The 26,596-nt window shown below is 41.5% G+C and overlaps 1 protein-coding gene and 2 long non-coding RNA genes across 7 annotated transcripts in view; 1 reads left to right on the top strand and 2 right to left on the bottom strand.

Annotated features, from left to right (window-relative positions):
- The window catches only part of LOC310702050, a 48,720-nt gene extending 24,613 nt beyond the window's left edge, over window positions 1-24,107 (top strand). Inside the window, exons 5-10 of one of the 2 annotated variants that reach the window (XR_014523163.1) lie at window positions 5,333-5,390; window positions 5,955-6,037; window positions 12,970-13,486; window positions 18,593-18,796; window positions 18,924-19,096; window positions 23,934-24,107. This is a non-coding gene — a long non-coding RNA (uncharacterized lncRNA). Of the gene's footprint in view, window positions 1-5,332; window positions 5,391-5,954; window positions 6,038-12,969; window positions 13,540-18,592; window positions 18,797-18,923; window positions 19,097-23,933 lie in introns of those variants that run through there. The other variant, XR_014523162.1, reaches the window with a different exon arrangement.
- ITPR1 (inositol 1,4,5-trisphosphate receptor type 1) overlaps window positions 6,039-26,596 on the bottom strand; it is a 215,889-nt gene continuing 195,331 nt past the window's right edge. For all 4 annotated transcript variants that reach the window (XM_083491016.1, XM_083491015.1, XM_083491014.1 and 1 more), the window contains 2 exons: window positions 11,954-12,115; window positions 6,039-7,871 (listed from right to left, as the gene is read on the bottom strand). In XM_083491016.1, the coding sequence (XP_083347142.1) occupies window positions 7,785-7,871; window positions 11,954-12,115 (249 nt within the window). In that variant the 3' untranslated portion in view covers window positions 6,039-7,784. The remainder of the gene's footprint in view (window positions 7,872-11,953; window positions 12,116-26,596) is intronic.
- On the bottom strand, window positions 13,678-17,968 carry LOC310702105. Its single transcript, XR_014523240.1, has 3 exons — window positions 17,485-17,968; window positions 16,176-17,416; window positions 13,678-15,027 (listed from the first exon to the last, which is right to left on the bottom strand). It is a non-coding gene; the product is annotated as an uncharacterized lncRNA (long non-coding RNA).

Below are 26,596 nucleotides of genomic sequence, written 5' to 3' on the forward strand. Positions count from 1 at the left end.
CTTCTTGGTGGAAAAGCAGGATATACAGTGGTATCTCGGGTTAAGTACTTAATTCGTTCTGTAGGTCCGTTCTTAACCTGAAACTGTTCTTAACCGGAAGCACCACTTTAGCTAATGGGGCCTCCCCCTGACGCTGCGCCGCCGGAGCATGATTTCTGTTCTCATCCTGAAGCAAAGTTCTTAACCCGAGGTAATATTTCTGGGTTAGTGGAGTCTGTAACCTGAAGCGTATGTAACCTGAAGCATATGTAACCCGAGGTACCACTGTACATAGAACAGCTTAATAACTTAACAAAATGGGACAACGGCTGCCAAGAGGCATTCTGTCTTTCAGACACCTTATTACTTCTGTGCGGCCCCTGATTTACTTTTGGGGCTTTAACTTCCACCTGCAAAGGGGGCCATAAATGCAATTGCAATGTAAGCTTGTTCTTTTGTGAGTGCAGCAGAGGACCCAATCCATATACTGTGCACTTGGCCCCAGTAATTCTAGTAGTAGTGCTGTGGTCACCTAAGCGATCGCCTCGCCACATATATCTCTGCCCGGCAACTGCGTTCCTGATAAGGGGAAATGAAGAGAGTACAGTGGTACCTCTGGTTACATACGCTTCAGGTAGCACTAAATTCTTCCAGCCATCTGGAATAAATTACCAACTAGAATTAGGCACCAAGAGTCAGGATGTTTAGACACCCATATTTTTTATTAAGAAGCTTTTTGTGAGATGTGACCCATTCTTTTGTGAACTATTAACTATGTCTGTAGGAAAGGTCTTATTGTTTTTAGAATTTGTAGGAAGCCTTGGCATAGGCATTGGGCGTGTATCTGAGGCATGACAGGGTCTGTTCAGGGGTGGATCCATAGCAGAACTTAGGTTTACGCAGATGGCCCCCAAATGCTGCGGGAAGCCCACTAGCCCTGCACAACTGACTCTTTGGACAGAGACTTCCCTCCAGACCCCTCTAATGTGGTACCCTGTTATCACTGTCACAGGGATGAATGTATGAAAGACTATAGGATTCTACCCAAGGCCTAAACTGCCAAAGTTGTGACTACTGCTATGGGGAAGGTGAAACCTGCAGAACAGGGAAGAATCCTTCCCAGCCCTGAATATGATGACTGTCAAAAAACCACAGCAAAGCCCTCCAAGCTGAAAAGGAATTGATTAAAACAACAAACAACTAAAACGAAGGGAGGGAGAAGGGTGGGTGACGCTTTTGCCTGACTGGATGAGGAGGGTAGGATTGGCTGGGAATTACAGTTGTCAAGCGGACCTGAGTGAAGCAATTCTCCCTCAGGTCCATTCGTCAATCCACGCCCCACTAAGGTGGCCACGGATTGGCTCATTTGAATCAGCGGGTTTGGCGGGAACCCATGAGCCTCCATGGTGGCTGAGGGGGACATGCTGTGCATCCAAGCAGCAATGGAGGCGTTGCACTGGGCCGCAACCACCGCTCACCAATGAGGTACGGTAAGCGGCCATTCGTTGCATTAGAATGCATTTATTTTAACTTCATTCAATCTGCAGAGGAGAGATCACATACTGTTTTTAGCCACTGAATTCCAAATGTGATGTTGGCATCTGTGAGACGATCCAAAGCAATATCTTCAAAAGGTTAAATACTCTATATATGGTTCCTCTATTCAGAAACCCAAAGGACAGTTTGAAAATCCAATTATGACACTTAAATTTGATCATGTTATATACAACTTGAACTGTTGCTGGGAACTACATTATAACTTTTCCGACAAAAGTATCATTCAGGGCTCCCTTTTGCAATTAGGGAGCCATCACACTCAGCCTTTTTAAAATCCCTGCTGTGAGAATACAGACTTTCAACTCACATCTTTGTGTCATATTCTGTGCCAATCAGCTGGAAAAGTGAGACATTGTAATAAACATGAGATACAATGATATAATAGTTTGCCTCTTCTGCAGCTCGTCGCCTCATCTGAAAATTAGCATGACTACGCAAACTGAATTTGTTCATTCAGTTTTCTCCCCTTCTCAATATTGTTTGTAAAAAAATAAAAGAATTAGAAAAACAATTAAACAAAAAGTTTAGAAACAATAAAGAGACTAAGAGAAACTGCTTGATGTTAAGAGCAGTTCAGCAATGGAACCACTTACCTAGCAGAGTGGTGGATTCGCCTTCTTCTGAGGTCTGAAGGGATGCCCTAGTGCTGGATTTCAGGCATCAGACATGGGGTCCGATGGTCTACAGGGCTCATCTGTCATTTAGATGGTCTACAGGGCTCATCTGTCATTTAGATGGTCTACAGGGCCCATCTATCATTTAGACATACATCATCATGTGCACGTGTCAAGCACTTAAAATACAGAAAGACAGCAAAGGGTGTGTGTGCGGGGTGGGGAGCTTATTAACAGACAAAACTTCTGTACAGCAGCTGCACACACAGAGATACCCTGTGTTATGGCTTCTGAGTTTTAGTATTACAACTACTGCTAGTTTTGATTTCTTTATTTAAAATGTTTATATTTGTCATCTAACAGGATTTATGTTACACTTAATAATCAAAGCTGTACCGGTCAATACAAAGCATCATTAGAGTCTAGATTAAGCCAACAGGTAATAGCTGAATAACCGCTTTAGCCAATGAATAAGATTAATAGATGTAACTTTTTTGGTTTTTAAATAAAGTTTCCTCCAATAATCAGGTTTCAGATCTTGTTCTAGAAAGAAAATGAAGTGTAATATAAGACTATAGCAAATCTACAAAGAATAAGCACCTTCTGTTACCTCCTGTCCTTGTCTCCACATGTATATGACTACACACACATCCAAGAAACACACACTTGGCCCTTTAATCATGAGCCATGGTGTGCCACAGCACAAAAATGGTGAGCATTCAGTGGAGCTGGTAATATTTTGGTTAAGCCTCTAGAGAGAGTAAGAGATGAAAAACCTGATGAGAAGCAGCAGCATATGAGTGTCAGGAAGGCAGAGAAGGAGCAAGGCAACCATTGCCAAATAAGGATGCAGGATGACAATTGAAAGTAGGCCCACAGATGGGTAAGGAATCAGGTTGGAGCAGTTTTTCCCAACCTGGTGCCTTCCAGATGTTTTAGACGTCAACTCCTGTCAGGCCCATCTAGCATAGTCAATAGTCAGGAGTGATGGGCAATATAATCCAACAACATCTGGAGGACTCCAGTGTAAGGAAGGCTGGGTTAGAGGAAGAAGCCAAAAGTGTATGCAGAATGCATGCAGCCATACATTCCCTGGGGATGCATGGTTGACTGAAGCACTAGAGAGGCAAGAGAGAAATTAGAGAGGAGGGAAAAAGAGATCAGAGCACAGTTACTACCAGTGGTAGGTGGGTAGAAGCGACTCTTCCTCAGGGATTTACTCTGCACTGGGGGTCACATGGTTATTCCTTATGATTTGCAATCATAGAATTGTAAAGGATCCTGATAGTCATCTAGTACAACCCCCTGCAATACAGGAACCTCTGCTTAAAAACCTCCAAGGAAGAGTCCACAGCTTCCTGAGGGAGTCCATTCCACTGTCGAACAGCTCTTACTGTCAGAAAGTTCTTATGGTGGCTAAGACACCCTTTGAGAGAACAAGGTTTAACTATTTTTTCCCTAGAACATCTATGAAAAGGCCACAATGAAGAGTTGTAATCTAAGCTGTGAGTTGCCTTGGGAAAAAAATACAATGTAAGGAGAAGGCTGCATGGTGGGGGGTGGGGAAACAAAAGCCACAAGCAAAATACAAACATGGTTCTACTTGGGAATCCCTCTTAATGGCTTGGCTTTTTTACTGAAGTAGTTTTACTAAAACATAGGATGGGGAAAATATCTATAGTGTGGTGGGATTTTTCCTTTCTCACCATGGGTAGTGAGTGCAAAGAAAAGTCTTCATTTAGTTGTGGGGTCCTATATGTGTTCTACCACACATATAGTGTGCTTTCCCTGTTTAGGCCCACAGGAATCCAAACAATAGCTTTGCCACAAGGCATGATTAGGTTGGAACAAAGAGAAAATAAGGCTCATGTCTCCTGAATAAAGGTTGGGAAAAAGATGATCTCCTGATGAAACATAGAGAAATTATCCCCAAATTTGTTTTATGAAGGATATATTGTGAGAGTCTTCAGATAGTTGTAAGTCCTTGACTGCAAATCTGCCTTGACTGCAATTGCCAGGTGGTTTTTTAACTTTGGTTGTTGATTCATTAGGGTTTGTTGGCTTTTTTATTAGTATTTTGAAGTTTTTTCAATTGTATAAAATAAAGTGAAAAAAGAAAAAAGAAGAAAGTGCAATATATGCTACTGTATACAAGCATGGTGGCCATAATGCCAAGGTTGTAAGTTTAGTCCCTGTATGGGACAGCTGCATATTCCTTCATTGCAGGAGGCTGAACTAGATGATTCTATAGTTCTATTATTCTTATACGTGCTGATACATATATAATTATTAATAACCACCTATATTCTGTATAAACTTGTTTCACATGTAAGCATATTTATTCAAACAAAGTCTGATGTTGCAAGTGCCGTCATGTCTTCAGTCCATTGATGAAAGGAACCATATTTTTATTTGTTGGCTTAACTAGCTGTTCTTAACCGCATGCAGTTCAGCTGTTTATGCAATGGAAATAAATCCAGGGGAAATAATTTCCTTTTAAAACTTACTGTAAGTAAAACTACTGGATTCTCAGTATTACCCATACCTGAGTTCTCAACTGAAACATCTGACTTAATAACTGTACCTATAAATGCCAAGCTGCTTTCCTTTAAAAGAAAAATGTTGAAGCTTTGCAATATATAAAGTAATATATTCTTTGCAAATTCAGTATTTGACAGATTAAATTTTTAATTATAAACTGACTTATAATGGATTGAAAAGAAGTAAATGTTTTATTATGGTACTTAAAATTTTACATGTACTGATTCTTCCCATTTTGGAATAATGGGAACTTCAGTACTCGATTCACATTTAGGCTGTAGTTCTGAGAACGCTCACCCGGGAGGATGACCTATTAAACACAGTGGGATTTCTCTGAGTAAACAGGAATAAAATTATGTTGCAACAGTTGTGAAGCATTTACAAATATTTCTCCTTGTCTAGTCACAGTCATTGGTGAGATCCAAAACATCCTGCAGCATTCTTCCTATTCACCAAACAACAATTTTGTTTTTCCATGAATATTACTTAAGAGGATTTTTAAAATATATACAAGTTTTGGTGTAAGAGAAATTCTATGATAATGCTCATGAAGAGATGTCCATTGGAAAGAGCATAGTGCTCAGTTGTGCAAGAGTTCTGAACATTCATAAAAAGCTCATTATTCCCATTTGTTTTAACAGATCCCAATCAGCCTGTGCTTGAGACACTATATGAAAATCAGTTGAGCAGCCCACACAGGTAAAAAATCTGCATACACAAAGATCTCTAGCTTGGAACAACAGGTTTTGTTTTAGCTATAATCACCCATAGAAAATTTTATAGATTCCTCTACATCAGCCTTCCCCAACCCTTGGGTCCCCAGATGTTTGATGTTGTTGAGATGATGACAACTCATACCATCCCCAGCCAGTATGGTAACTCTAACCCTTCATTATAGGCAGGATTGCAAATGTAACTGGAAAGAGAAACAATTGTGATAAATTCAGAGTTTATATTCTCACATCATGTAATGATTATGAGTAGTGACCAGCATTGCAACTAAAATCCACAATGTAGGGTTCAGAGTTGAATGAATGACACAAAAGGCCACTAGTTTTGCAGGAGGTGTAAAGAGTTTTAACCTGTTTAATATAAATAAATCAACATGCTTTGGTTTTGTTTGGTAATTCCATTATGGCATAAGGCGTGTTTGTGTGTGTGTGTGTGTGTGTGTGTGTGTGTGTGTAAGAGAGAAAATACGCAAAAACAGAAGTATTAAAACATGTGTTCCAATAACGGGCTATCTTTTGTTACTTTTCACAGTGCCAGGACCCTAGTTTATCCTTTGTATCCAGCAACATATAAAGCAAACACTGAGGAACTCAAATACGGAAGGAAACCAGTGGGTAAGGTTAACATGAAATTTTTAATTTAATTAAACATGGGTTTGAAGAGGAACACAGCTATTTTTGGTTTGGTGAAGCATCAACTGCCTTAAGACTAAAAACACTTGCACATAGAAACATTAGCCTTTGCACGTTAAAGTAATACCAGATATGCTGCCTGGCTTGGAAATGGACTTTAGTATTAGACACAGTGCATAAGGCTGGTGTAGCAGAAAGTGATCAATCATTATCTACCCCAGCCTTTGGTTTTCAAGTACAGTACTTTATTGGCAAATGCATTTACTTCCCCTTCAGGTAAGCAGTGTTCATGACAGCATAAGCTGAATGGAGAATAGTTTCATTAGTGCTGAAGAAGAATGAGACTATCACACTGAAGTACTATACATTATTATTATATATTTTATTTAAATATCTATATTTATGCATTTACAAACTTTAATAAGCATTCTTCATCTCCACTTTTTTATAGCAGAGAATTAGCTTCTGTAAAATGACCATGTACAAAACTAGGCAACAGGTTTGTTTTTTCCCCATATTTCTCAGCTGTCGTGAGCAATAAAAACGTGACCAAGATGGAATGAAAACTAAAATACAATCTCAAACCAGTGGCTCTTTTGCAAGTATTACAAAATCAGTGCTCAGCTAGGAGTCCCAAAAGGGATATTTAACATTTTAATCGGTTTAATGCATGAGGGAAATGTACTTCTGTCTGAGTTACAAAGTGCTGATGCTCAACTGAGGTGGTAGCCTGCAAACCCTTCTAGGATCCTCTAAATCAATATGGCACATGCACGCACAGGGGGAAAAAATCTAGAAGATTACACTGATCTGCAGCAGTGTCAAATCTTCCTAGTTTTAATTTTTCCATAAAGAAAAAGGTTCATTTCAATACTTCAGATTTTTTCATAAATGAATGCTTTAGCCTCTTCCACACCTCTTGAGATTTAGGGATCAGTCCTCCAAGGTGCAGCTTTGCACTGTGGTGGGTTCTGGAATCCTCAAAGTAACATTTAAGAACTTTGGGTGGTATTCAGAGTTTTATTCAAAGCAGACCTCTTGAAAAATAATGCACCTAACTTAGTCATGGTTATTCATTCCAATTGGTCTATTCTGAATAAAACCTCATGCTTATTTTAATTTAAATCAAAAATAGATAAAGAGGAATGTTGGGAGGTGGGGGTGGTAAGAGGAAGCACCATTGCCATGATGTGTCAATCTCTCAGAATGCCATGTGTTACAAAAATGTCCTGGAGGACAAAACCTCGCCAGGAACACGGTTTCTCAGCAGCCTTGCTTAACTGTGTCATCTGATGCCATTTAGTAAATGATGTAAGATGACACCAAAGATGTGTGCACTCCCTTTAGGACACACAGGAGTAAAGAACAAATATAGTGTGATTGCATAATTCATATTGCACAACTGTATAAAAAACCCATAAATACCAGCTATCTGAAGGTCTTAAATACAAAATACAGGTCACGTACTATTTTAATCAATAATCATTTTCAAGTGCAAGTTAGGTGTGCCCTTCACTTCTTCCTATAAAAGGCATTTTTTTGGCACAAATGTAACCCCCCCTTCCAATAATGTGCCCATACTTTCTCAATGAAGCCCTATACATACAGTATAAAAAGAAGGTTATTTACACACAATGAACTAGGTATACAGAAACAGCTTTAAGGGTTGAATCTCAACTCCTGTTATGAAAATGGGGAATAGGGTGGGCAGACAAGCCACCCATCTGATTTATGCTGGTTGCTGTGGGTTCACATTGATAGAAGCAGGATGTCCTAGGAGACCAATACGCTGTTTTTGCTTCCTCTGCTCTGTCATCTGGAAAATTGAAACATGTACTTGGTTAGACATAAGCACTTCCTGTACGTCAGACCACAGAATGAGCTATTGCTGTTATATTGTGGTCAAGGTTTATTCTGAAAGCCATTTGCAACAGAAAAGCACGATCCTGTTTGATGCATCAAAAACAATTAAGAGAAAAACAGCTACCCCACCCCCACCCAGCTGGGAAAATCCAGAGAGAAAGTTTGGGAGTCTAGCACGAAGTGCTCATTGACTCCTCATGACAGCAAGCAAGCTACGTGGTGGAATGGAGAGGTTGGGACATGGGAAATGCAAAGGAAAATCCCCACTCAGTCCCCACAGAGCTCAGCTGGGTGACATGGGCAAGCTATCAAATAAGAAGTTCAAACAAATAAATGCTTGCATGGTAGCTGTATTAAACCCAACGTTGGAGAGCCTGCTTTATATGTGGCAACATTTTGTGTGTAGCAGCTCCCTAGGTAGAATGTTCAGTTCTGCAAAATGACAGCCCCATCATTTTGGCTGGCACAGCTATTTGCTATTCTCCAGGATATTGCAGAAGGACATAGGAATGGACTCTATTCTATCCCCGCCTGCTGATGCAACCCACTCTTAGGCTGTGTGCCACACATATCCCTGAGTAGAAACTTGAGCTTGGGGACACAGAATGCTACTGGATTGGGAACAGAGTTCAGCCCAATGGAAGGGAGGCAAGTCACCCTTTGTTAACACAGTGGCAGGCTATGTTAACCTGATCCTGCATCTAGAACTGGTACACTGATTCATAAAATTGGGCTGGAAGGTATTTGAATATGAATTTGCAATGTACCCAAGATATAAATGGCAATTTGAAAATTACATTTTAGGCCGAGGAGATACACTGAGTGTTTACAACAAGCTGGTTCAAACAATAAATTTTAAGGTAGCTGCAATGTTACACAACTAGGAGTAAATTGCAGTGGACTAATTTCTGAGTGGACATGCATAGGACTGCATTGTAAGATCCACACCTCTGTAGACAATGTGCTTTGCCCAGCTACTGAAAAAGTGGCATTTAAGGGCTAAAACAAAATAAAATTAAACACAGTAGCAAGTGCAATTCAAAAGATTGTTTCTGTTACAATATGAATGTTACATTCTGTGGAAGTCAATTTCCCCCCTTTTTGAAAGGAACTTTGTATTACTAAACAAATATTTAAGCCCCACCCCAACTACAATAAGTATTTACATTATTTTTAAATTTGCATATGCTTGAAGCATGTACTAAAATGTATATAATTGTTATTGAGATTTTATGTCTTAAACTACATAGAGAATGGGCAGATTACTAAATTAACTGCTAAAAAAAAACAGAACTAAAGCACACTTAATTAGCTAGTTTAGTGGAATGAGGGCCTAATCATAATCTTCATGCAAATGTTCATGATGTAAATGTTCATGAAATATCATTCTGTTATGAATTAGCTCCATTTCTATTATGGTGGAAGAAATGTTTAAGCTTGGTGCTTCAGTCCCTGATAACTTTCTGTTAAACCAGTTCCCTTTAATAATTTGTTATTTGCAGCATATTGCTTGCCAATTAGCATTTGCAACATATGACTTGCCTTCCTTTTGAAGGGTGTATGCACCTTTAAAACCTGGTTGTTTGCATATTCATACGAGGTTCACAGAGTGCATTCGTGAGATGTACAGGGCTGGGGTAAGTGGAGGCCACAAGTTACTGCAGAAAGTGCTTGGTCAGTACAAATTTGGTCCATTCTTAGCATTATGGAGAATCCAAAAAAAAAAAAAAATGAGTTATGTGGTGTGTGAACAAGCAATGTTGCCACAGCAACAGACCCTCCAATTGTTCCTCTTTTCCAAGGACAGTTCTGGATTTACAGAAGCCATCTCGGTTTCTGATTTGATCCCTGAATGTCCCGCTTTTCTTTAAGGTGTCTCTATTTTCACTGGAAAAATGTTGGAGGGTATGGCGTTATGAAATCCCCAAGCCAAGGAGACATCTGAAGGCAGCCCTGTATAGGGAAGATTTTAAATGTTTAATGTTTTAGTATATTTTTATATATGTTGGAAGCTGCCAAGAGTGGATGGGCAACCCAGTCAGATGGACAGTGTATAATAATAATAATTGGATAGGGCATCCCTGTTTTCATTGGAGAAAATTTGGAGCTACGTAGCAAAGGCGGTGGTAGCATATGGGAGAGGTACAATCACATGTACAACTGGACCCTTCTCTGGTATATTGCTTGCAAACTACTAATTTTGTGTGTGTTTGTGTGTGTGTGTGTGATGTAATGACATGCTGTGGACTGTGGTATAAAAAAGCAGACCAAGGCATTTACTAGAGAGAGAGAAAATGTAAAGGTCCTATTAACTCCTGCATAAAGTGTACTGAAAATTCGTAACAAACCAACAACTTTGTATTCATTTAATTGCCAGTGGTATTTTTTTTAATAGTTTGCCAGGAATGTTTACACCACTTGTTGCAGTTCAATAGTGTTTCAAATGGAGTTGTTGAATTTTGGCATTAATGACAGCTCTAGTCTCTAGAAACCAATTAGAAGTGACAGCTGTGAAAGGGAAACTTGCTCTTATTTGATTCAAACCAGCCTCTCAGTTAGCTCTTCCTTCTAGAAAGGGTTGTTCCTAATGAGAAAGTGATGTATTGGTATGGTCACACAACTGGTACATGCTGCAACTTGATCTGGGCACACTTCAATGACTGCACTTAGGGGAAATTCCAAAGAGTCCTCTCGTGTTAATAAACCTGGTTTCCCCTTCTTCCTCAGCAGGGCAGAGGCCCTCTGAATGCTAATGTCATTCTCTCTCATTTTCACAAGGGCAAAGTTTAAAAGCTGGGCAAGTTAAAAGTGGAAGGCTTTAAACATTAAGGGCTTTAGCTGGTGAGGTTGAAGCAAAAGGTGGGGAAGGAGAAGAGGGGCCTCCCATTGAGCTTGCTATCAAATTCCATTCTGGATTACTTCAGTCACATGTTTTAAAATACTGGCTACAAATCCAAAGTGCAGCAATGCATGTTGTGGTTGATAAGGAACAAGCAGGAGGCAAAAGGATGTGCAGTATCCAAAGGAATTCTGAGAAGGACAGTGCATTTGCACTGAGATCCATGCCTTTACAGTGGTACCTCGGGTTAAGTACCTAATTCGTTCCGGAGGTCCGTTCTTAACCTGAAACTGTTCTTAACCTGAAGCACCACTTTAGCTAATGGGGCCTCCTGCTGCTGCCGCGCCACCGGAGCACAATTTCTGTTCTCATCCTGAAGCAAAGTTCTTAACCCGAGGTACTATTTCTGGGTTAGCGGAGTCTGTAACCTGAAGCGTATGTAACCTGAAGCGTATGTAACCCGAGGTACCACTGTACTTAGCCCTTAATCCTATGGTGTGTGTGTTTTTAAAAGATTATTAAGGCATAAACTTTTTTAAGTTTAAAAGGCAATGAATGAGTCTTGTAGTGTCAGATATACAGGGCAAGCGCAGGAGAAGGATGTTAGCATCTTTACATATTATATGTAAATTAGGGATGTACTATGAGAATAGAAATGAGGGTTGCCACATTGCCAGAAATAAAGAACCAGAAGAATGCTTATTTGCATGTGTCAATTTCCCTCTGACTAATTTTAAGCTAGAACAAATTAAAAATCCCGGTTGAAGAAAACTGCAACGAAACACGTCACAGGAAAAAAAAAAATAACCCCTCTTGCTAGGCCAGTTTAAACAAGCCTGGTGAATGGTAACCTAGGATATGTGTGTGTTTGGCCTTCTAACGTAGCAACCAATGTCACCAACCCTGCAGAACAAGCAAAGAATACCAATAATTTTGAAGCTTCTTGCTGTATTACCTATTACCCGTCATATCAAGGCAGGGGGAGAGTCTGTCATACTTTCTCCCAAGTCCAATATTATTTTGTAAATTGAAGGCTGCATTAAAAACACAAACAGTTGGTTTCCCCACCCTCAGGTTTTCCATTCAGTGACACTTATTAAATGTGACCAGGACATTTCTGGTTTTCCAAAATTTGTGAAAACATAGAGGCTTTGTGTAAACTCATACCCTGTCTGCATCATCTGGAAGTCTCTTACCTGCTCTTTAAGCTCAGACAGCTGATTAGAAAGATTGGACACCAGCTTCATGGTAGATTCAAGCTTCTCTTGCAAGTTTCTAAGTTCATTCTGTTCTCCTTCAGAATCACTGCTCACAAGCGACATGGCACGCATCCGAGGGAACCAATCCAGATTTCTCTCCTGAAATTCAGGCATGACAATGACATAGGTGCCCAGCAAAGGCACAATTGCATATTGGCCGCTGTAAATTCACTTGAATATGGGTAATGCTCCAAAAGGTTGTTCTAAAATACAATTTTGTATTACTAAAAATGCATTTCATGTGCTTCTGGTGTAAAAAAATAAATCCAATTAATCTCAGACAATTTTAATGACTATTGCTCAGAAGTCACAAAACAATGCAATATTAGAATTCCTTCACACCTCATAACTGTGAAGTTATTCCATGCTTAACTGTAGCAATTCAAGAAGAGATTGTTTGTTGTAGCCTCTGCTTTTGAATTACAGGTAACATGTTCCCCACATTTTTTCTATTTACATATCTAATAACAATGTTTTCTTGAGCCCTCCACACTTGAAAAACAAGATGCTCATTTATATGTCTTATGAAAACTTAAACACTACTTAATTGTAAAACCATTCCAAAAATCTCTGTGTGGTTTACAACAATAGAAAATAAAACATTTTAAATTATCTATAAAAACAGTTAAAATATTAAATATTTTAATATTTAATATTTTAATATTAAAATATTAAAAGCACTAAAATCAACAGTAGCTAAAAAGAAAGAAAACACATGTAACTTCTATATGTCTGGATAGGCGGTGCCTAAAACATGTTTTAATCAGCAGTATGTTTATCAATCAATTTTATTCCCCAAATTATGGGAGAAGGCTAAAGCTTCACAATGCTAACTTTCATAATAGTAATGTGTTCTGTGATCCTTTCAAAGTATTCAGTTAAAATAATGAGATGCCTTCACAAGATATTTGGGGCGACTTTACTCACTAGTTGGCCTCTTTAAATCATTACAGGTGATTTGGGGAGTAAGTCTTGGGATTTCCCTTGCAACTTTCCTTATGAGGCAAGAACAACTGAACTGAAAGATTCCTTGTGTATTTGAAATTCCCTGGTTCTGCAGGACAGAATCCATTAGAAAGCTGGTTCTTCCCTACAGAATATGGGTTCCTTACAGAACCTAAGATCTCCTGGTGGTCTTGTTACTTTCTCCCCAAGGTGAGGAAGTGGAGGAGCAACCCCTAGTGAAATCAACATACATCCCAACACTTCTTGACAGAATCCAGAGGAGCAAGTAATAAGTGAATGCAAAATCTAATGTTGAAACCCTCCCACCCCCAGTTCTAGAACCTGTTTTGACTACATATTTGGGGGTTCCACAGCTAATTGCTGACAGGTAAATCAACTCTGTAAATGTGATGTTGCATGCTTCTGTACTGATGTATACAGCTAGTGATGCAAAAGAAAAGGGAAGGAAAACTGGCAAAAAGAAACCCCCCTAAGTACTGTGGGAGTAGAAAGGGAAGAGAAAGGGTGCGTAGCAGACAAAAGTTTCTCAATTCATTAAAGGCCAGAACTGACAGCCATTCAGTGCTACTGTTTGATTTCTCTCCCCTCCCACGTTGGAGGCATATCTTTAATGCTGAAGTTCAGACGAGGAGGAGGAAGCAAGAAAGCCTGGGTGTAAGCAGATGCACTTTAATACTACCTCATATGAAACCTGGGTCAAAACTAGTCTGATAGCCAAGTTTTATCTATTGTAACAATCAATTTCAACCACACGCTATGACAACTGCCAAGCTCTAGCTATTTCCATTTAGTCAGTGGAGCATCTCTAGGTTAGGCAACAGAGGTTGTATCAAATGCTGTGCCAGTGGTACTCCACTCACGCAACAGGACTTCCTCTCCCTCTGCCCCAAGTCTGCTGAGGATCCTCCAACCCTGTGGTGCAGATTTTGACGGTGCATTTGGGGGAGAGGGGAAAGGAGCGGCAGGAAAGGAGGTGAAGTTCTGTTGCGCAAGCTGGCGTCTGTTGTGTGAGGAAAACAGCAGTGTCGGATACAACCTGAGGAGAGGAATCTGGCATTCACCTTCATGCTCCACAGAACCACACTTGAAATTGATAGGTGACCTTTCAAAAACCAGTTCTTGCTTTAGGAACCAATCTTTTATTATTCTGAGGTTCTAGTGCCTTTGAGTGTACACATGTACCAATTGGATCAGACCAAAAGTCCATAAAGTCTAGCATCCTACTTTCTAGTAGCCAGTCATGCATCTGGAAGGCACACAAACATGGTGACCATAGCCCTGTTGTGCTAGTTGCCTCTATGTGGCACTAAAAGTACCATTAAAAAGTAAAATGTCATTATATTAAATGGAAAAACAGAAACAAGTAAAAACAGAAAGTCAGAACTAACAGCTCAGTCCTATTACCATTTATGCAGCTGCACCATCAATGTAGATAGTGCTTTAGAGCACCTCAAAAACGAAAGCAAATTATGTTGCCCTCTTCCAATGAATTTACAATCTAACTTCTATTTTCAACAGGCATGTGCTTGTAATAGTGATGGGTGAATCAAAGTTCTCACTGCAGATGAATGAATCACAAGATCTTCTCAGAACCATTGTTACCATTTTTGAACTTGTTTTGCAGCATTCTTATAATCTAGTGCTAGCATTTTATCAGAAACATAACTAAAAGAAGAATAGAGTTGTAGAGTTGTAAGGGATCCCTAAGGGTCGTCTAATCCAAGCTCCTGCGACTTAAGTTTCTGGAATCCCTTGTGGTATCCCTGTCCATACCTAACTCAACTGCCACAATCCCCTTCCATGAAAACATTTCTTCTTCTTCCCCACGGGTTTAACGGTATAGCAAGGCCAAGGATAGGTCCCATTATGGTCAGCAGCTGGCAACAGCGTGATCATGTTTCAGTCACAACCTTTCATACGGCCTTGTCCCTTTTGTAAACTGCCATAAATTATCCACCACCACCCCCGAGTATCTTCTCCCAGAGGGCAGGCCCCACAGACAAATTTGTAATAGCCAAATCACAAAACCCATGTAGGACAGCCCTCTACAGTGGTACCCCGCAAGACGAACGCCTCGCGAGACGAAAAACTCGCAAAACGAAAGGTTTTTTCGTTTTCGAGTTGCCTCGCAAGACGAATTTCCCTATGGGCTTGCTTCGCAAAACGAAGCTTGCCCCGGGGACAGCGGGTCTTCTCTTTTGAAGCAAGGGGCTGGGGAGAGATAGCGATCTCCCCGCAGCCCCTTGCAGCAAAAGACGTCGGGGGAAGCGGGAAGCGAAGCGCTTCGCTTCCCGCTTCCCCCGCACCTCTTCTAAAGCAAGGGGCTGGGGGGAGATAGCGATCTCCCCGCAGCCCCTTGCAGCAAAAGACGTCGGGGGAAGCGGGAAGCGAAGCTTCCCCCGACATCTTTTGCTGCAAGGGGCTGCGGGGAGATCGCTATCTCCCCCCAGCCCCTTGCTTTAGAAGAGGTGCGGGGGAAGCGGGAAGCGAAGCGCTTCGCTTCCCCCGACATCTTTTGCTGCAAGGGGCTGCGGGGAGATCGCTATCTCCCCCCAGCCCCTTGCTTTAGAAGAGGTGCGGGGGAAGCGGGAAGCGAAGCGCTTCGCTTCCCCGCTTCCCCCGACGTCTTTTGCTGCAAGCGGCTGAAGGGAGATCGCTTCTCCCGGTGCTCCGAAGCCGGGCGGGGGGCAGGGGACACCTCCCGCCGCAGCGGGGACACCTTTTGAAGGCAGGCAGGGGGGAGCAAAGACTTTGGCCCCCCGCCCGCCTTCAGAAGAGGTCCAGGACCTCTTCTGAAGGCTGGCGGGGGGCAAAAGTCTTTGTCCCCCCTGCCTGCCTTCCCAGGGGCTTTTAAATCGCCCCGGACAGCGGAGAAGTCCTCCGCTGTCCGGGGCGATTTTAAAATGCCGCCCGCCAGCATTTTAAGATCGCCCCGCACAGCGGAGAAGTCCTCCGCTGTTCCGGGGTTTTTTAAAATGCTGGGGGTGGGAAGAAAAGCCCTTGTCCCCCCCCCCAGCCTTCAGACGAGGTCCGGGGACAGACTGTCCCCGGACCTGGTCTGAAGTCGGTTTCCCTAGGAACGCATTAATTGATTTTCAATGCATTCCTATGGGAAACCGTGCATCGCAAGACGAAAAAACCGCAAGACGAAGAGAATTGCGGAACGAATTAATTTCGTCTTGCGAGGCACCACTGTATCTTCTATATAGCACAAACCCACAAAACCTGACCAGCTATTTCCCCTACCTTATATACCTCACGTTACTCCATAGAGCACAATGCACAATTGTCTGAACTCTGAACAGACCAGCTTGTTTCTCCTGCCCTAAGTTTAAAAACTATAAAAACTATAAAACAAATCCTTCAGTGATGGACAAAAGGAGAATGCAGTCCTACCAACACAACCCCCCTCCCACTGCATTTGCCATTCACCTGACAAGAGTCTCAAACCATTTTCCTTTGTAATGAGAATTGAAAATGCATGAGGGAAAAACATCCAGTAACCAGAGAAGAGACTCTCAACTGGATTTTTTAAAGGCATACCAAAGAACATTAGGAGAGGTGGCTTGCTTGGCCCTCACCCCAGCATGAGGCAAGCAGTACACCTGCCGAACCTTACGTATTCTTCGCTGTTACTGGATTCGCCCTTTAACCTACTCAAAGCAGTAAATGGGAGCAGGGGTGCTTGGCAACTGGCTAGTTTTATCACAGATCTATGACTATTAATCCCAGCTGGCTATGAAACCTAAGACAATGACCCACATTAGCTCCCTTGTCAGCTGCTGAGGATATACATAACAAAACATTTCTGTATGGATAACTTACTTGCATGCATATCTCCACTTAATAATTAGTGGTTTGTGCACATGGGGAACAAGGGTTTCAGTACAGTAATACTGTCTGCCTCGTCTAGCGTCTGCTTCAGCAAACGTCCACAGCAAACCCGGAAGTACCGAAATGGATTACTTCTGGGTTTGCCATTCACACATGCGCAGAAGCGCTAAATCACACTTCGCACATTTGCAGAAGCACAAACCGCTCCGCGCACATGCGCAGACATGGCACTTTGCCCTGCGTCCTTTTCAGCTAGTAGCCGGGGCTCTGGAACAGATCCTGGTCGCAAAACAAGATACGACTGTACAATAAAAATAAGGGGCTGCTCATTAAAACTGGGTCAGCATGAGGTGCGCTTTTGGTAATGGAGCCTCCCGCTGCTGCTGCACTGCCAGCGCACGACTTCTGCTCACATCCCAGTGCAAAGGTCGCAACCGGGAGCATCTACTTCCGGGTTAGCGGAGCTCGTAACCCGCAGCGTTCACAAGGGGGATAGTATGTAATACAAGGTTCCACTGTAGTTAAATAGGACTAAAAGCAATAAAGCACATATATAACATTTTATGCAAACACCACTCCATACTACTACTGCTACTACTACTACTCCCAGAGTCATGATATCTTCTTAAATCATAGAATAGAACAATAGAAGAATAGTATAGAGATACTGACTATACATACCAGTTTCTGTGCAATGCTAGAGTAGACTAATGGGTTTAGTCAATGAACATGACTAACTTAAATACATTGCTTTCAATGGCTTTATTTCTAAGTAGAATTTTGTTGGCTATAACCCATATATTCTCTCTCGGTCATCACTCTTCCTACCACCTTACCCAAAAAATGTGTATTTGTGACTTGTTGGTAGTTATAAACCATGGGCTGTATTTAACAACAAAAGAGGGGGAGGGAGCTAGAGTGAGTGAGTGGTTACTACCGTAGAAATATGGTGCCACCCCAAGCACCACACTGCTGACACATTCAACAAATCTGGTTTTCAGAAACCCTACACTGATTACTTTGGTCTTCAAATAAATATCAAAAGCTATGAACTCCATAACTAGTAAAATGGGACAGGTACATCTTCAGGGTGGGAGGAAAGGGGTGGAAAGCAGATAATAGTTTCTGTTGCTGAGAGACATACAAAACAAATATTTTTGGCAAATAACTTGACATCCTTGTTTCACAGATCTTGGTCATAATCCAACAAGCAGCACATCAACTGGATTAGTAGCAGTTGATATGCTTCTGCAAGATGGTGCACCAGGTTTGCTTCTCAATTACCTGCATGAGGTTATATTGATGTTTTCAGGAGACATAAGAAATGAACCTGAAACATGCATTCCAAGCAGCTCATTTTGCGGGCCAAAGAATTCTACAGCCTATATAACAGAGTGCACCTTAACCTGCTTCTCCCCTCTCCTTTATCTCACTGTCAAATCATACCCATTTCAGAGGCTTGTTTGTTTGTTTTTTATTAAAAAAAATTATTCAAAAGTTACAATACATTTTAAATCAATATATCCTGTCCACAGACACTTCTGCCATGATGGTGTCATTAAAATAAGGACAGGATATTTTAATTTTGGAGGTGTTGTGTCCAAGGAGTAAGCTTGACAAGCAGGTTTCTGTTAAAAGTTCAACAAAGCCCTTAAGGTGTCTGGTCTTGCAAGCAACATGTTAAGTTACCATGGCTCCCCCCACCTCCTTTTTGCATGCATTAAGTGAGCCATAATCTTGAGCCTTTATGTTTGGTCTGTTTCCTTGCCTCCACAGGCACACCCCTTTCCTACTGGTGTCCCACATACCAATGCTGTTATGCACTGTCTGCTTTGGCCCTCCTACAAGCCTGGTGGTGCCGTCAGCTCCCTCTTCCCGTCACAGCAGCAGCTTCCTCTCTTTAAACAGACCAACTGAATTAAGCCACTGACGGAAGCTGGCTAACCACAAGTGTTGTGTTTCTGGCTAGCTCTTTTCTAGGTAAAGTTGGAAAAGTCCCTTTCAAGTAGCAATCGTCAGAATCTCAGACACGGGGGCGGTGATGGCCAGAGCTTTTAAAATGTCCATGATTGGTAACTTGTTTGTTTTTTCTTTCTTTACAAAAAAGGAAGCTGCTATGTGCGATGGAAATGATAATTCATTCTGAGAAATCTCACACTTCCTTGCTTTCACTGAACTGAGCTTGCTTAAGGGGTCTTTCCAACCTTGGATTTCCAACCTTTATCGTTAAAAGTCAAATCTATCTTCCAATGCGCAGTCCTGATCTGTAATTGATTGGAGGTGAGTGGGGGATAGCTGCACTTTTACCCTCTTTTAAACCATGGCATATGGGTTCAGCACTTGGGGCTGGGGGGGGGGGAAGCGCACCTTCTTCAAAAGAACAGCATGGCAACGGGTGTATTTCAAAGACAATGTGCTGTTGCAGTGTGGAAAAGGTAACTCTGTTCATCTCATCACATTTCATCATAAAAGAATGCTACAAAGAAGTAAAATTAAAGACTTTAAACAGTTCCTAGAATAGTACAGACAAGAAATGGAGTTTGTAGTTTGTGTTACTATGGTTAACACATGTCATATCTAATAGGGCCTCGTGACTACTACTTACTTGCAATCGCCACATCCTACACCTGCAGTAACAATTGTGGTGGACATACTGGCCGGAGAATTTTATTTTATACAGTGATAAATATCAGAGTGCTGGAAAATGCAGTATCCCTTTCTGGGGGAAAGACACCTGAAGTTGCAATATATGAATAGCAGTATTTATTGCATTCTGCATGGATCTGTTGGGTACAGTGGCTAGGAGTAAACTATCCAAGAGTTTTTGTTTGTACCACTTTTTTAAAAGATAGAGAAACCTCCACTGAATAATAACCAAGTCTGAGATCCATCTCCCAGTTTTTAATTTTCATTCTTGGAATCTTACTAACAGCGCACAGTCATTTTGTGGAAAGAATGACTATCCCTAACTCAGACAGGGATGTATCTAAAAGGATCCTGAAACAGTTCAGCCTACTGCCATGACTATGGGGAAAGACCAGTTGAAGCCATTCCACATTATGCTTATAGCCATGCTGGGAATTGTAGATGCTGTCTTGTAAGAACTGGAAAGAAATTCAAAATTTGTTTGAAAATCAATGCATATGTAACATGAGAATTATGGTTAACACTTCTGTATATGAAAAGGGCAAATGAACTCTGGCGTGGGTAGAGAGTCTTGCTGCTGCCATGTAAAAAAACAGATGGAGAAGCTGTGGTCCTCCAGTTGTTGTAGGACTTCAGCTCCCACCATCCCAGTTCATTGACCATACTGGCTGGGGACTGATGGGACTTGGAGTCCAACATTTGGAGAGCCGTAGGTTCCACATCTCTAAAAGAAAATGGAGAGCGAGAGTGAGCACACCTGCATCTGCTGCCGATTCTCTCCTTAGGCCTTTCTCAGACGCAGAAAGCTAGCCAGTTGCTTCCAATGCTTTGAGTTCAGTTTAGTTCTAATATTAAGCCACTTTAACCACACCCAACACCACATGCCAACTTGAGTGCAGAGAAGGAGAAAAGACAATTCAACAGACCATTGATCTTGGTGGAAACTTTTCCAGGTAGCAGCCCTTCACTATTAGGAAATGAGTTCTTCTCAGTAAGCCACCACTCCACCCAGAGGCCAAGCAAGACAAATACTTGAGAGCTCATTCTTTCTTTCTTAATTTAAAATAGTTCACTGGCTGCAGGGAAATTCACAGCTCACAGCTGTTTCCCATGATGAAGTAATTTTCATTACGAGCAAACCTTGCCCAGCTTTTACATAACCAGTGATGAAGAGCTGCTGAGGGATTGCCCAAAGGAGGTTCCCTTTTGTGTTTCATACTATGACAGTGCTGGCCCTTCCGCTAACCTAGTTCTTGTTTGGTACTGTAGGGATTACATAAGTAAACCAGGACACATTATATCATGTGCAGCTGGGCTGGAATTAATTGGCTGATTGCATAAAATGGATCATTAGAAAAACACAACACTAGCACACACACACACACACACACACACACACACACACACACAACAGGGATTGTCTATAACCTGCCCATGGTAATGAATTCCACCCTAAAATTATTGTGAAATGGATAAAGAGGGTAGTGACCGAGGTGTTCTCTAAGTAGAAGGGCTAAGCAGGTAATGCAGAGCTCCACAACATCTAGGCTGGGTGCACAGAATATGGCAGCACAAGATGGGCTAAGAACCAAGCCAACATATGTTGCAAGTATTTTGGACTGAGGAAGCTGTGACTGAAAGATGCAGTTTTCTTAAAGAGAAAGAAAAATGGAAGCAAAATTAATATTCTTGAGTACGGATGGATTGGATCTGTCAGTTTCAGTTCTCAGTTTCTTATTTTCCCAATCTTAAATTTATTCTCCACATTTCTACAGCAGTTTTGTGATTAAAATGAAAATAAAATTAAAAAACATGAAAATTATTCAGCATTTCAGTATAAATTTCTCCTAATAAACACATTTCGTACTAAGTACTCATGCATATATTTTTGGCAAGTGATTCCCCTTGGTATTTGTATGTTATTTTCACCAATATAATTGTTTTTATGCACACTTTCCCCTAATATATGCATTTTGGTTGGAGAACTGCACTGCAAAAGTTGGATAAGTGTGAATTTTGAAGGGCAGCTATATTTTGTTTCTCACACTCTTTTGGAAAGTGTGATTTGGTAGAAGCACATTTAAATGCAAGCCAGATTGAGTCCCCGCCCCCCTTGAGAATTTCAAACATTATATGAAATCCCCTGTTATTACTTTGGGACACGAACAGTTTCTTATAAACCGTGAACCTGAATTTCTGCACTCACAATCTCCTTCTGGACCTCAGCTTCTATGAATAAAAATTTTTAGTACTCTGTTTTGCAAAAAAATAATCTGCAAATGGCACAGAAACAAGAGACTTCCAGTATTCAAGAACTTGAGAGTTCTTAACTTACTACTCTGTCACAACTTCTAGTTGCTGCCCTACTTACAAAAATCCCTTTGCGCTTGCTTCTTCATCCCACTATGACTGGAGTGATCATGCCCACAGGGGATGGTTCTGGGGCACGGCTTTCAGCTAGTCAGCACAAGCAAAGCTTGCCAGGGTTACCAGGATAATGTCTATGATTTTTCATTTCCTCACAGACATGTTGGCAGCTTGGGCTTGTACTGAATGGCTGATGGAAGGTCCCACACACCTGCTCTCTATGGGAATGTTCAGTTCAGGGAGACTTAGAAAAGTTTGATCATTACCAAATTCTAGCAACTACTTCATACCCACATTTCAGAAAGCAGCAGATTTCCAGAGGGGACAGCCACATTAGTCTCTTGCAGTACAAACAGCAGTGTGAGCAACACATATTTATTTTGACATAAGCATTCATGGACTAAAGTAAAACAAATTTATTTATAATCCAAAGAATGGAATTCTATATACCACCCCCTGCATTTCATTTGTCAATGAAATGCAACCTGTTTCTGAACACAGCACTCTACATAGCACTCTGGGACCCAAACAATTTACAAGAATGGACAATTCCACACAAAATGTGAAACTTCAGTGTTGCCATGAATGGCAGCTTCTCTAACCTTGTCTCTCTGGACTAGGATCCTGAAATTGGCAGGAATTCCTCATCCTTCCTATAACAGAAACTCCCCTCTCATGCCAAGGGACAGGGTACCCTTCAGAGTGGGGCATGACAGATTACTACCGAATGGGGAAACCAGTCCCGCCCATGTACATGCACATATTTTGATCCCGGCCATTGAACTTCCTTCCTGTCTAGAAGTTACACACTTTTGTATAGATCATGCAGAGGCATCAACCATATTAAGAAAGGGGTTCATGCACAGGGTTTCTGGCTAAATAAACAGATGGCAATAATAAAGGGGTTAAAATTGAGTCAACACACAGGACTTGGAGGGAGGCAACAGGTAAACAGAATAGATAACTCATAGATTAGCAAGAGAGTGAGGCAACTGAACACCTGCCCTGAAAGTTTACAGTGAGGCAGAGCCACAGTTATCAGTCTAACGCTGGTGTGCTGCCTTTAAATCTAGCGCATTAGCTCACTTCAGTGTTCCACAATAAGCCACTCATTGGCGGAAATTGTTACTGTTCCTATTACAGCATGTAAAGGCTGCAATCCTTGTTCCACTAATCTTCATGACAACCACAGGAAGGTGGTAATTAATGTTCCCATTTGATGGTTAAAAATCAGCCATTAGTATGGCCAGCTTCAACCAAGGCAAAGCAACAAGTTTATTATATCTACTTTTTATCAGGCTGCAGGGCAGAGGGAGAGAAGAGAAGGAGTACAATTCCATCATCTCTGGAAAAACTGGCTGCTTTTGGTCCACCCCCCTGTAAACTTGGGATCCTAGCTAGTTGTTGTAAGAAGTGTAAGCTTAAGAATTAGTTCCTGAGCTTGCTTCCCCTGTCCTCCCTCCCTCTTCCTTCTTCTTTGTGTGTCAGATTGTAAGTCTAAGAACAGAGATTTGTCTTACTAACAATCTTTGCAAGACATGGTGGGAACTGGCAAAAATGCTTTAAATAAGTAAATGAATAAAATACTTGGACCATGTGCACTCTCAGATTTGACACACAATTCTCTCTTTCCCTCCCTCTTTTAACTTCCAATAAGCTAAGCAGTGGCATAGCAGAAAAACTCTGAATAACTAGTTCAAGCATACGTCAAATGCAGTTTCCGACTTTACGTCTAGAGGACAGAACGTACTAGATATGAACAGGACAGACTTGTTTCTCCCTGCAGCAATGGCTGATGTGTGGCACACCCATTTTTTTTAGGCCATTTGTTTCAACCCTAGCATTATTTAGGCACATTTAATCCCGAGGCCTAATGATACCCAGCTTCCAGCAGCCTTGGCCCAGTACTAGTGACACAACATAGTGTTGCATGCCACCCTGATTTTCAAATGGTGCAAGATCCCAGGGGTTCTAGGTTCTAACCCAGGGTTCGGTTTCCTTGGAATGTGGGACTTTAGGATATATGGTTTATTTACACATATATTCAATCTAAGATGGAGGGGCTTGCGCATTAACACCCTGGAATGTCTTGCTTCTCCCATAGTCACAGCTTTGTATTCCAGCAGAAATCAAGCGTGGCTCTCACTCTTTGGCTTCTGCCTGCTTCTAGCTCTGCTCTCTCACACATACTGGCTATTGTCCTTCTCAGTACCAGCCAGGTGAGGGAGGGGCTCGCACACATTTGATGTTTTATTGTGTTTTTATATTTTGCTGGAACTACCCAGCCACCCAGAGCGGTGGAGGCAACCCGGTCAGATGGCAGGAATCATCATCATCCCTTGCACAGAGGAGCTTCCTTTGTTACACTAAGGACCATACTTCTAGTACTTCGGTGGCAACTATGACCCTTGCCCGGCTAATTCAACAATGGAATTCTCCATTAGATTTTAATCCTTGCTGGATCCAGAGGATTAGAAAGGACTCAAGCATTATATGAAGTGACCTGCCTCCCCCCAAAAAACCCCATCACAGCAATAGCTTTCCTTTGCTTCTGAAGTTATTTAAACATGTGATTATGTGAACTGGTTCTCTAGACATTTGGGTGGCGACAAAGCATCAATTAAACTGTACCCTGCCGTAATTTAAGTCACTCATTCTTCATTTGTATGGGTACACTGGTAGTTAGCTATCATTCTGGGTTGCATACATATCACACACATAGCAAAGAAAACATACAAATGAGGCCAATCCACTGAATTTCCCTTACCTAAACAACATCCATCAAAACCAACAAATTTCACTGTTGTGGAGCTTACTCAGGAGAAGAGTAAAGTGGATTCTGCTCATGATCAGCAGTTCAGCGACCTCAAGCTTAGGCCAAATATAGCATTAAACAGGATGGTTAGAATAACAGAATCATAGAGTTGGAAGTGAACCTGAGGGTCATCTAGTCTAGCCCCCTGCAATTCAGGAGTCTTAACTAAAGCATCCATGACAGATGGCCATCCAAAGAATACAATGAAATGGAATCTCTGTTCTGCTCACTGGCAAAAATATCCCAACTTCAACCTAAGCATTTAATTAACCTGTGCAGAGACCCAGGTCTCCCTTTAATCCAGCTAACTCAAACCAAAATTTCATGTTTCTGTGCTTCTCAGTTTCTTGGACTGTAGTACCACAAAAGGAAATATTACAAAAAAGGAGGTTTGTTTGAATTCTTTCTCTACTCAAATGCAATGATGATGCCAAGATTGCAAGAGCAGGTAATTCGAAACTATGGCTGCAGCTACCTACTGCACACAATAGAAATGTTATTGTGGTCTTCCCTAAAAGGCAGCGGACCACCTCTTCTTGAGTTTTCTCTCTCTCTGAGCCAATTCAGATGTTCTGTTTTTGGTAGGGTGCAGCTAATAATCACAGCCGTGTGGGCAAGGCTCCATGCGGCTTAGAAAACAGTTTGATGCTCTTTCCCCATAAGTCTGGTAAATCACAAGGGAAAGAACCACACCAGCACTCTACCTCCCCAGAATCTAGCAGAAGAGACAGCATGCAGACTTCTCTCCCAGTTTGACAGACTCATGTCATAAAGGCATTTGAACTTCCTTGCAACTTCACAGGGCCCTGGTCAAATGGCTCCATTTTGTAGCTACATTGTAAAACATTTGAACCAGGCCTCAAGAGTAACTTGGGCTAAATATGTATCAGTATCTGAAAGTAAAAGTGACCCGTGCATCTCATTTCCTCACTTCTCCATAACTTCCACAAGTGGAAGTTTCACATTTCCTCCTGCGGTTAGGCTTAAAACTCTCTCCACATTTAAAGCATTCACATCTTACTGCAGAGGGAGAAGTTCACATAGAAGCACAGGGAAGAGGAAATACTTGCAAGTCCCTGTTCTCTGAGCCCCTGTCTCTGAGCTTCTGAAGCGGCTCTCATTCTTAGAAGGAATCCCCGACAAGCTCTTGGCATTTTTAAACGTCTTCCGATATCTTAATTCCTATGGTGTATGCCACTGTTATGCTTTTCTAACTTCTTTCAGAGCATGTGTGTGTGTGTTTTGCTGCAATAGAGCGTAAACCCGTACAATAAAAACCATATAAAAAGTTAACTTTGAGTTTACCAGTGTGGTTACAGCTGGCATAACCAGCAGGAACTGGTAAAGAGTACTCTTGGCCAAGAGTCATTGGGACCTCTGGTGATGGATCAAGGAGTACCCCCAGGCTGTGTATCTGCTCTATTATTTTGGGCAACTGGTGCACCATGTCACTTCTGTCCCTCTCACTGAGCCCTAGGCATGGAACTATGATGAAATTGGAAAAACAAAACATACATATATATATTATCTCTCTCTGTCTGTCTGCCTCTCTCTCTCTGTCTCTCTTGAACACACACCACTTAAGTCACCCTCAAGCCATGCTGTGCCATGGATGCTTGACTAGCAGAGTTCAACTGCTGGCTTTTCTTGTGCTCACATCCTAAGGAAAACTATAGCCCAAAACCTTTCCGCTATTATGTATGCGACTCCCATGATCAACATTTTTTTTTTTGGAACAAACTCCTGCAGGGTGCAAAAAAAAAACACAAAAAAACACGTTACATAACCCATTTTAAAGTTCTGCTTCGTTCCTCAATTAAAACAGACATTTAGGCAAAAGCACAATGAGCCTTCTTCCAACAGTCTTTAAGGAAATAAGTTGTTTACAGTTATGATACTGCATCACAATGCTGAAAATGTGCTACAGCATATGTAAGTGACGAAGAACAGAA

The sequence above is a fragment of the Podarcis liolepis genome, assembly GCF_965112155.1.
Source record: "Podarcis liolepis genome assembly, chromosome: 2".
In the NCBI taxonomy this organism is placed as follows: Eukaryota; Metazoa; Chordata; class Lepidosauria; order Squamata; family Lacertidae; genus Podarcis; species Podarcis liolepis.